General features: G+C 48.4%; 1 protein-coding gene across 1 annotated transcript; it reads right to left on the bottom strand.

The window, feature by feature from the left end:
* Positions 1 to 3,423: 3,423 nt before the first annotated feature.
* On the bottom strand, positions 3,424 to 5,981 carry LOC119363162 (protein SHORT-ROOT 1-like). Its single transcript, XM_037628473.1, has one exon. The coding sequence runs from the start codon at positions 5,635 to 5,637 to the stop codon at positions 3,850 to 3,852; it is 1,788 nt and encodes a 595-aa protein (XP_037484370.1). The 5' UTR covers positions 5,638 to 5,981; the 3' UTR covers positions 3,424 to 3,849.
* Between the last annotated feature and the right edge of the window lie 5,956 nt (positions 5,982 to 11,937).

The following is an 11,937-nucleotide window of genomic DNA, read 5'->3' as shown; positions in this document are numbered from 1 at the left end:
ATACTTATGCTATCTTGAGAGAAGCCACTAGTGAAACCTACGGCCCTCGGGTCTATCTTTTATCATATAAGTTTCCCATCTACTTTTATTTGCATCTTTACTTTTCAATCTATATCATAAAAATACCAAAAATATTTAGCTTATCTTATTATCTCTATCAGATCTCACTTCCGCAAGTTACCGTGAAGGGATTGATAACCCCTTTATCGCGTTGGTTGCGAGGTTCTTGTTTGTTTGTATAGGTGCGTGGGACTTTTGAGGAGCCTCCTACTGGATTGATACCTTGGTTCTGGGAAATACTTACGCTACTTTATTGCATCACCCTTTCCACTTCAAGGGAAAACCAACGCAGTGCTCAAGAGGTAGCAACACCAACCACGTCGGACCCGGCCCATGCTGGCCCACCCAACCCCACTTATATTCGTCCCCATCCGCTCGCCGGAGCAAACCCTAGCCACTACACTCCACTTCCCTCCACTCCCCTCCGCCACTTTAAGCTCACCTCCAGCGGTTTTCGGCCTTCTCCGCCATGGCAGGCAGCAGATCAGACTCCGACCAGTCCGGATCCGTCGACTGGGGTGTCATCCCGTGTGGGTTGAAGGAAGCAATGACAGTCCGCACTGCACTCCGCCGCTCCCGGGAGGACAGCGCCCGGCCGACGGACGGATCCGTCCGCCGCGACGCCGTAGCGTCGGCTCATCGGGCGCTTGCGTCCTCTGGTGTTGGATCCTCGCGGCCCCAGCAGCGGGAACACCTCTCCTTCCATCATCGGCCGGGCAGACTATGAGTCCCATCGGGAAAGGGCGGCCCGATGTGGGAAGGAGAGGATAAGGGCCGCCGAGGCTCGTATCACGGCGGAGGTAGCCGATGCGGTGGCGTGGGCGGGCGCAGAGGAGGAAGCCATCCGCGCCTGCATTGTGAAGAAATGGCAGCAGAGGAACATGTGCGCCCTCGCTCGAGAGCAGAATCGAGTGGTCTGTGCCATGGCTGGACTGCCACCGAAGGAGGAAAAGGAGGACGGCGATGGCGAGGACAGCTCCAGCGACGAGTAGATCCGGCTTGATCCGTACTTCTTCGACCGGTACTTCAGTGAGAAGGACGGCAAGGGCGCCGGGATGGGCAAGGGTAGCCGTGGATGAACTCCACCATAGCCAAACATGCCAAATTTTTGTAGTCCAATGGCATGTTAGTTAGTAGCGATGGAGTAGCCGGATGATGTGTATACATCGACGTAATTGCATGAGTTTGTATGGATTTAAGATATGGTAATTGAGGTGTCCGGGTGTGAATTACATTATTCGAGGGGTACCCGGTCAGTGCCTACGAACGTGCCCAAACTCGTCCACGGGCGTTTGAGGGGTCCAGATTTGCCAAGTCCGGTTGTAGACGCTCTTAGGGATGCTGTTGGAGATGCTCTAACCAGTGCTAACCGTATAGTCACTACGTATCTTTTCTCTCCATTTCATGCTAACACGGATCTGTATTTCATCGGAGACCCTACGAAGCCGACTCCCAAACACATGAGCCACGAAGGTGAGTGGGAGAGGAGAGCGGCCATGAATAGACGATGATTGTCGTAGCAGCAGCGTAAGTGCTGACTCGACGACGCTGCGAGGAAAGGGGATGGGCCGCGGCTGTGGCAGTGGACAGCGACCTTGCAGATGAAGGGCAGCCAGGGAAGCGCGGTGAGTGGGTCGGGTCGGCGCAATAATAATTTCGCGTGAGAAAAGGAGGGAAAGGTAAAGATCGCGCGGGGCCCCGTGAGGCACGTCAGGAGCAGGCCACTGGCCGGCCGGCCGGCCAGTCCAAGGCCACCTTCTTTTGTTAGATTCCACCAGCGCCCGCCCGGAGATTCGCTTCCACCACCATTCCCATTCCCATCCATCCATCCATCCATCCATCTCGCGCCCCGCACACTCGCTCGCTCGCTCGCCATCGGCGGATCGCCAAGCCCACGCGATAACGACCCGCGCGGCGGCCTGATCTTGTTCGTGCCTGATGCCATGCCCCCATCACCTTTCCATTCCTCGCTCGCGCTGCCGCTCTCTCTTCCTTGTAGCTTTTCGCGCGATCCGTCGTCGATCTCGTACCGTATCTAGCTCTGGGTGGCAGGGGGCATGTACGCCCATGCCTCGCGCCGGCACTTGCATGGAAGTGGTTGGTGGATACTCGTTCCCACCACTGTAAAACACAGGCGCATACATATGTTGTTCTGCACTGCACACATGAAATATTGCCAGTGAACTGCTGACCAGAGCCCATTTCTGTTGGATTATACTCCCTATGATGTTTTCTGTTCTCTCTCTCTCTCTCTCTCTCTCTCTCTCTCTTTGGTTTGATTTGGTTTGCACTACCACTAGTTCTTCCCACGAGTTGCGTGCTCTAATCAACAGGCCGGTGTTTAACTTGCTTGTGAAATTATACAGAATAAACAATAAGCCCCAGCGTAAGTACGTAACCGGCGGGGAGGTGTGTACGTCAAGACTGAAACGTCAAAATAATGGATCCATCGGTTCTGCAAGAAGATCAGGAAAAGCCTGAGTGTGCAAACTATGATTTGTCTGCAAACGGCTCTGAACTAATGATATCACCCCATCACCTAATCCTCTGAGATCGACATTCCTCGTGCTTCTCTCTCTCGCTTTTATCCTACTCCTCCTCCTGACTTATTTTCATAATTCCGCCTAGTGTTGCATCGTCACTCCGCACTACGTTGCAAACCCGGAACAACTCTTGATCTTGTCTTCTACGTAGCATCAAGCTTATAAGTTATTTAACAGATTCAGTGGTGCGTGGGAAGTAATTATCTGTCAACCACAGGCCGGCCCTTTCTTCCCAAAACATGTCAAACGGTCTTACTAGCTTGGGATAGACACAACAAAATTTTATCCGGCTTCTTGGACCAAAGACAACGACAACAAATCATTATAGCATCAGCTGATGCTCTGTACCATTTCACCAGATATTGTCTTCTAGAAAAAACAACATACACAGGGCCATTTGTCACTCTCAATCTCAATGAAACTCCAACACGTATTATTATAATTAAGGTCTATGCAGCAGAAGCTGCCTGGATGAGCGGTATTTGGCTCTAGCTTAGTTTGTATCAGCCAGAGATCTCTCAAAGATCCCTTTGAACATTGACCTAATGCCACTCTTTTTGGATCAGGTAAAGTAAGGGTTATGCTAACTGAAAACGGGATATGCGAGCAGAAAAAAGAAAGAAAGGGTTTAACGAGATCATTCCTGAAACAAATAGAAACTAGCACGTACGTATATATGGTCTAGCAAAGCTTTAGTGGTTCATGTTTGATGACCAAAAGTAGTAGGCCGTGCAAGTGTCTGTCCTAAACTTCCCGTCAAGAAGACAAGAACTGACATCCCAACAAGACAAGAAACATGTAAATGTAAATCATGAATCGATAATGCAAACCTAGCTAGCTAGCTATAGCTATAGGGGTTCCGGCCGTATGACAGAAGCATGCACGTAAGTTTGCTCCAAAAGGAAGAAGAATTTGTTAACCTTACAGGACGATCGAAACACAAAAGCAAAGAGCAAAGAAATTAAGGAAACAAATCAAATCATGGCGTACGCCAAGAACTTGTGGCGAACGATGATGATAAAAATCGATGCGAGTCTAAGAGCTAAAGCTATGATCACCCACCTCCTCGATCACCTCCAACATACGTACGTGAGCCATCCATTAATGTCTGTCGCCTCCTACGCTTGCTTGCGCCGCTTCAAAACCCTACATGCGCGTACCGTTGATCTGAGGACCCAATGCATGGCATGGATGGATGCATCCAGTCGTCGCACGTGCATTGCTGACTTCGCTCCATCTCCACCGATCATGGCCTCCACGCGCTTGCCCACACCAGAGGCTGCTCCTTCCACGCCAGGAACACGCCGGCTCCGGCCGCCGAGTCATCCGTGCCGGCCTCCCGCATCGACCAGCCCTCCCGATACCGGCGCAGAAGTGACCGCACGTCGTCGGCTACGTCCTCGCTGAATGGCACCGGTGAGAACCCGGCCGACCGCAACCGCCGTGCCCATGCCGCCGCCGTCTCCCGCCGCTCCATGGACTCCGACGCTGGGCACGAGACCAGGTCAACAATGGCACGCCCTGCTCCCCTCTCCAATGCCAGCCTCTCGTTGCTGGTCTTGGGGAAGCTCTCCTCTAGCGAGTCCATGTAAGCCGAGAAGAACCGCAAGCCCTCGCCGAACACCTTCAAGAATGCCGCCTCCGTGTCGCCGCCTTCGTCGGACGCGTCGGGGTCGGTCGCCACCAGGTCTGCCTCCTCCTCGACCACGGTGACGACCCGAGGTTCGAGGCGGCGGAGGGACGCGGCGAAAGCGCCGCGCCGGCGGGCACCGCCCGGCACCACGCCGCGCAGCGAGTTCATGCAGTTGACGGCGATGCCGGTCGTGGCGCCGCCCCCACGCAGGTCGAGCGAGTCGAGGTCGAGCTCCGCAAGGTCCCCGGAGTGGTGCACGGCGCGGAAGCGGAAGGGCACGCCCATCAGCCGCGCGAACTTCTCCATGCGCTGCCCGATCTCCCGCATCACGCGCTGCACGGCGGACGTCGGAGCCGACGGCGCGGCCGACACGACGGTGGTGATGGACAGGTGCGGCGTGTCGTCGGGGGACCGGGTGGCCAGGGCCTCGAGCAGCGTCGGCCACTGCGTGCAGAAGGTGTTGCTCAGGTCGAGGATGTGAAACCTCTGCGGCTCCGACGACGCGGCCGCGGCCTCCAAGAAAGATTCCAGTATGGCGCCGTTGGCGGCCACGTGCCCGAACGACGACCAGGGGCTGAGCTCCTGGAAGCGCAGCGCGGTGCGGCGCGTGGAGTCGAAGGACGTGTTCCGGTCGGTCGCCGCCGCGAGCGTGCGCAGCGTCCTGGGGCCGGACGCCGTGAGCCGCGCGAAGAGACCCTGCAGGAAGTAGGACGCAAGCTTCTGCTCCACGTCCCCGTACGGGGACGCCAGCTCGTTGAGCATCCACATCAGCTGCTGCACGCGCTGGCTCTCGCGCGTCGCAACCGCGCGCGCGCACTCCATGAGCAGCTGGCTGGCCCACCTCCCGCCGCCACCTCCCCCCACCGCGGCCGATGACGCTGTGCCCCCGGCGCCGGACGACGACGCCGGGGACGAGAAGTCGAGGTTGAGGTCCGGCGGGAAGGACAGGTCGGCCGCCTCGAAGAGCGCGTGGCCCGCCCCGCCAGCCGTGGACGAGGTGGAGAGCGGGGGCGTGGGCGCAGTGGGCGTGGCGGACGACGTGGGCGGATGGGCCGCCCCGCCATGCGAGTGGAAGTGCTGCCTCGACGAGGACGAGGAAGAGAAGTCTTCATCCATGTAGAGGTGGTGCTGGTGGGCGTTGCCACCGCATTCTTCTTGGTACGGCTCCAGGTAGTAGGACTGCTGCGGCTGCTGCTGCTGGCTGTAGTAGTACTGCCCGCCGCCGCCGCCGCCGCCGCTGCTGGAGCTGTGGTGGTAGTAGTTGTAGGAGGCGTTGGTCTGGTGGGAAGACGACCTGGAGCCGCTGGAGGTGGTGCTCCTGGAGTTGTACGACGCCGATTGCTGCTGCTGCTGCTGCTGCTCGGAGGCTTGGAGGCTAACCAACCTAAACAGCGTATCCATGTAAGCTACGGCGAGGGGGCAACATGAGGGTTACCGCACCGTGGCGCCGAGGGATTTTAATGGCCGGCGAGCTGCACCTGCACGTACTCCTACGTAGGGATCAGCTGGCCAGCGCTAGCCTGTGCGCCTATGCGAATTGTTAGTTAGCTAGGCTATGCGGTGTGGTGTGGTGTGGTGATGTGTATTCTTTTGAGTGGGAGAAAAGCTGGAGCGCCCCTGCGCGACGCGCTCGCTTTCCTCCTCTCCGCAGTTCCACTTGTATCTTTTGCGGCGAGATCGATGGTATTCCGCCTCGCTTTTGGCCGGATCGATGAGGAGGCTGGAGAGAGAGAGAGAGAGGTAATATGGTGATATGTGCTATCGCTCGACCATATTATTGGGGAGATTCTTCTCTCGAGTTTAATCTACCACTGGCCGGGGGGCAGCGCCGGGTGTGGTTCAGTGGATGTGGGTGCCTTTTGCCTTTGCTTTTTCTCAATCTCGATCTTACGGCCTACTAACCTATAGCTTTGCCGTGTTGTAGGGCTTTCTGTTGGCTTTTGCTAACGAACCCTGCTCAACACACACTGTCACGGTTGTCACGTTTCCGTTGTGACAATGTGCACATGCAGAAGGATGGGTTTGATCCACTTTGACTGCTCCATTCCACATGGGCAATCTCGATCGCAATAGCTGTTGTTAAGTTGCCTGAAAATCGGAGAGGTCGTAGGAAAGTTTTTTTTTGAGATGGTAATAGGAAAGGTGCTAGCAATCAGTCGATGGAGAAAACGATATGTCATTTGATTCATATGATAGGAATTCTGTTTTTCAATAGGTCTAAGCTAATGCTTTTTTTTCCTTTTAAAATGTGAAGGATACATAGGAAACCAATCCTACGTAGGAATAGGAATCCATTCATACAAACCACAGAGTTCTAAAAAAATTATATGAACCATATAACCTATATAATTCCTACAAAATTACTATACAAACCAAGGAGGCCCAAGTCGATATTTCTAGAAAAGGGAAATGGAGGCGAGGCAGAGCTCCGAGACCAAGCCGGAGGCAGCGATGGCAGTGCTCGCTGCCGCGTCGTTGACGTAGGCCAGGACAACGACTTGACCAATGCGGGTGGGTGGTGGAGGGCTTTTAGATACGATCGCTGTTAGGATTAACTACAAGAACCCTTTCACAAAATCTAACACCAAAAACTTTGGAGAATTGTGAGATTAGTTTCTAATCGGTTCCTAAAACAAGAATCTACATGAACCCTAAAAGACAATTTGAATCTCGGTGCTTCTTGTGTTGTGCATCCATATGAACATGCACCTCATAGTTACATATGGTACATTCATCTGGGTTATTGGTCTCCTTCGTATTTCGTGCCAGATTGCCCGTAAATTTTACTAACAAAATATAAGTTGGTATGCCACAAAATTAATATTGTTGGATTTATATCCAATAGAGGTTTTCAATGATACTACTTTTTATATATACGTTATTTTTTGGTAGTTAAAAGTTTGGCCCAAAATACAAGGGGGCTAATAAATCAGGACGGGGAAGTACCACATAGCTTAAACTTTATAATTAACTATGTTGCGTAATTAAACTTCAAGTTGTCGTTAACAGAAGCTTGCAAGTTCTTGCTTTGAGCTACCCGTTGAACAACATAGGTCCAACAGAATATATTCTATAATTTTAGCTTATCTAAACCCATCTCAAACTAAACATTTCCTAAACTCGACTGAAGTAAAACCTAAACTATGGATTGAGAAACTCGCTTAGGTTAAACTTCTGCCCGATGATGACCTAGGCCTAGATGTCGGTGTCCCGTGTCGTCGCCGCGCATTTGCCTCCTCCCCTCCCACCGTTGTGTCCTCGTCAGCGGCCAAGTTGTCTCGTGGCTCGTCCCAAGCGTTGATGTAGTCGGTGCGGACCATGATGTGCGTGGGGCGGTGCTCACGGAGTATGCAACCTTGCACTCCTCCATAGAGTGCTCCTAGTTGGCCATGCTCCTAGGTGGCAACGTGCACACGGTAAGCGCGCTCACTCCCATAATAGCCTTTGGACTCTTCTACTAGGTGCTACCGTCGGCAGCGCGCTCTTCAGTTGCACGGAGCGAGTCCGCGCCCGAGTTCAAGAGGACGACATTGTCCTTCATGACCTTATCGTCCTCCTCGTCCCCCCCCCCCTTCACCAAATCGCCAGAGGTTGGGTAAACAGACCTCGTCGAGGGCGCAATCACTAGTATAAAAATGGGCATTAGCAGCATGCCACGAGAGCAGATGTGACCAAGCTGATCAAAGTTGTTTGCAATAAATCAGTGCCCGTGGTTATTTTTGTTCTCATGGTGGTTGCAAATTGTAACTGCTTGTACTGGTTCTTGGAGGCTATTGTTGATATCCCACAAGTATAGGTGCTCTATCATAGCCTTTTTGATAAGTAAGAGTTTCGAACCCAACAGGGAGCAAAAGTAATTGGTTTGCGGAAACTAGCAACGATCACTATAAAAGCTACAAAGAGTGTTTTATGATTGTTTGAAAGCAAGAGTAATTGCAAGAAAGTAAATAGTAACAAGAGTTGCAACGGTGCACCAAGTGGATCATTCCTTAATTGTGCTAAGGCAAGGTAGTTGTATTACATGTAGCTTCTACCCACAATAATCGGCAGCAAGCAACATATGTCTATAGTCATTTGAGGTTGAAAAAGGACCCATATAATCAAAATGCCAGACATCAAAAGGTTAAATGACAAGAGAATAATTCATTGACATTTCCTAGCGTCTATCAACATTACCAATTCTTTGACATTCATCACAAGAGAGAATAAGCTTACGACCAGCCTTAAAAAGATTAGGCCAATAACAACAAAATTGCAATACCTTGTGTAGAGTTCTGTCTCTAGCATGATGTCATCCATAAGGACTGGAGTGACACTTCCTTAATATTTATTCCTGCTCATGTTTTGGAATACAACATCTAATAATACCATCTACTACTTTTTTATATAGATATGGATCATCTCAAAAATATGTTCTCAAATCCTAGAGGAATCTTCTCTTTTGTTAATAAGTGAATTTAGGAGGGATATACATATACTTAGAAACAATAAAATTTGAATAACCAGTGCACCAAGGATTAGTATGATAGGAAACATTCACAACAACAAGATTCATTGAGTTACGGGCTTGAGCTTCAATTCAGTATTAACCTAGTTACTTTGATCAAGATTCATTGAGTTACGATTGCTTGTTTCTGCGTTGGTAATTCCCCGAAGAGGAGAGGATGATGTAGCACATCATCGGTAAGTATTTCCCTCAGTTATGAAATCAAGGTTATCAATCCAGTAGGAAAACCAAGCAACACTATGTAAATAACACCTTCACACAAACCACAAAAACTTGCAACCCAACGCGTAAGAGGGGTTGTCAATCCCTCCTCGGTATTGAGATAGATTAAATTGTATGAAATTGGATAAATAGATCTAGCACAAACACAAAATAAAATAAGTAAAGAAAAAGTGCAGCAAGGTATTTTTGAGTTTTGGAATAATAGATCTAAATACAATATGATAGGAAATAAACCCGGGGGCCATAGATATCACTAGAGGCTTCTCTCAGGAAAATAGCATACGGTGGGTAACCAAATTACTGTTGGGCAATTGATAGAAGAGCAAATAATTATGACGATATCCAAGGCAATGATCATGTATATAGGCATCATGCCCAAGATTAGTAGACCGACTCCTGCCTGCATCTACTACTATTACTCCACACATCGAGCGCTATCCAGCATGCATCTAGTGTATTAAGTTCTTGGAAAAATAGAGTAATGCAATAAGAACGATGACATGATGTAGACAAGATCTATTCATGTAGGAATAGACCCCATCCTTTTATCCTTAATGGCATTGATACATGCGTGTCATGTCTCCTTCTGTCACTGAGATTGAGCACCGCAAGATCGAACCCATCACAAAGCATCTCTTCCCATGGCAAGAAAAATCAATCTAGTTGGCCAAACCAAACCAAAGTTTCGGAGAAGAAATACGAGGCTATAACAATCATGCATAAGAGAGTTCAATAAAGACTCAAATAATATTCATAGATAGATTTGATCATAAACTCGCAATTCTTCGGATCACAACAAACACACCGCAAAAAGTCATTACATCAAATGGATCTCCAAGAACATCGAGGAGAACATTGTATTGAAGATCAAAAAGAGAGAAGAGGCCATCTAGCTACTGCCTACAAACCCGTATTTTTGTGGTAAACTACGCATGCATCATCGGAGGGGCAAGGGTGTTGATGAAGGACCCCTCTGTAACCATTGACCCCTCCGGCAGAGTGTCGAAGAAGGCCTCTAGATTGGATCTCTGGTTCTGGAACTTGCAGCGGCTGGAATTGTGATTCGTCGACTCCCTTAGGGTTTTTAGAATATTAGAGTATTTATAGAGCTGAGAGGCGGTGGAGGGGGTGCATGTGGGCCCCACTACGCGCCGGGGTGCGCCTGGGGGCCCTGGCGCGCCCTGGTGCCTAGTGTGCCCCATAGGGCCTCTCTGGTGCACATCTTGGGCCTCCTGTGTGTCTTCTGGGCAGAAAAAAATTCTCCAAAAAGTTTCTTGGCATTTGGACTCCCTTTGGTATTGATTTTCTGCGTAGTAAAAAACAAACAAACAACAGCAACTGGCGCTAGGCACTATGTCAATAGCTTAGTCCCAAAAAATGATATAAAGTTGCTAGTAAATGAGTATAAAACATCCAAGAATGATACTTTAATAGCATGGAACAATCAAGAATTTTTGATGTGGAATGCTACGCATGATATTTATCACATATTCTGTTCTTTTGTAGCATGGACATTTGGACTTTAGATGATTCAAAGAAACAGTCTATAATTTGACATGAAGACCTCAATACTCAAGCATATCAACAATAAACCATGTATTTAAAAATATCAACACTAAAGAAAGCTATCCCTAGCCCATTATGCTCAATCGTTGATCCATTCATGAAACACACAGAAATATTAGCTACATCCAATGCTCAAGTATGACAATAGTGCTCCTAGTTGGTGCTTTATAAGAGAATATGGAGACTCAATGAAAATAAAAATTGCAGAAAAGTAAATAGATAGGCCCTTCGCAGAGGGAAGTAGAGATTTATAGAGGTGCTAGAGCTCAAAGCTTAAATTAAGAGATAAAATTGTTTTGAGAGGCATGCTTTTCCCGTCAACGAAAACGATCGAGAATTCCGAGTACCTTCCATGCTAGATACATCATAGGCGGTTCCCAAACATAAATAAAGTTTATTCCTTTTCCCACCATTCTTTCACAATCCATGGCTAGCCATATCCACGGGTGCCTTCCATACCAACACTTTCTAAGGAATTTATTGTTGACAACATAAAGTAAATATGTTTTTCAATTCAGGACTGGGCATCCCTATTACTGACCACACTCTCGTGCAATGACAAGTGAATAAACACTCTTCTTGAGAATAACACATCTAGCATGGAAAATTATTGGCCACCCCCTGCCGCTTCATGAGCGGTATGGGCACACAAAAAGGAAATAATTTTGAAAATTAGAGTTGGCACATACAAATTTACTTGGAACGACATGGAAATACCGCATATAGGTAGGTATGGTGGACTCATTTGGCACAACTTGGTTTTAGGATATTTTTTATGCACAAGCATTATTCCCGTTTATTACAAATGGAGGCTAGCAAATAGATTGAGAAGCAACCAACCAAGAAACGAAAACGAGCATTAAACATAACTAACCCGAATAATGCACCACAAGTAGGATGTAAGTTAATTGCATAACTATTGACTTCTGTGCTTGCATAAAAAATATTCTTACTAAAGCATAATTACTCACCAACATGACTCACATATTACTATCTCCATATCCCAAAACTATTGCAAGGAATCAAGTTTTAATATCCAATGATCTTCATGATAGTTTTTCTTATCCATCTTGATATCTATCACTTTGGGACTAGTTTCATATATTACCATTGCTTAAACAAGCTCTCAAAAATTGAAGTGAAGACAAGAGAATAAAAGTTTCTACAAAAATTTCATGTCTCAAAATAATATAAGTGAAGCATGAGAGGATTTTCTTCAAAATTAAGCAACCACCATGCTAAAAAAGATATAAGTGAAGCACTAGAGCAATTCCATAGCTCAAAAAAAAAATTAAGTGAAGCACATAGAGCAATTCTAACAAATCATGGCATCATTATGGCTCTCTCAAATAGGTGTGTTCAGCAAGGATGATTGCGACAAAATAAAAAGCAAAACATGAAAAGAC

Source organism: Triticum dicoccoides, chromosome 2B (assembly GCF_002162155.2).
Source record: "Triticum dicoccoides isolate Atlit2015 ecotype Zavitan chromosome 2B, WEW_v2.0, whole genome shotgun sequence".
In the NCBI taxonomy this organism is placed as follows: domain Eukaryota; kingdom Viridiplantae; phylum Streptophyta; class Magnoliopsida; order Poales; family Poaceae; genus Triticum; species Triticum dicoccoides.
This window is presented reverse-complemented; position numbering and strand designations above follow the sequence as displayed.

What these genes read in the sequence shown, in the direction of transcription:
- LOC119363162 (XM_037628473.1), bottom strand. Translation starts at nt 5,637, where the DNA reads ATGGATACGCTGTTTAGGTTGGTTAGCCTCCAAGCCTCCGAGCAGCAG.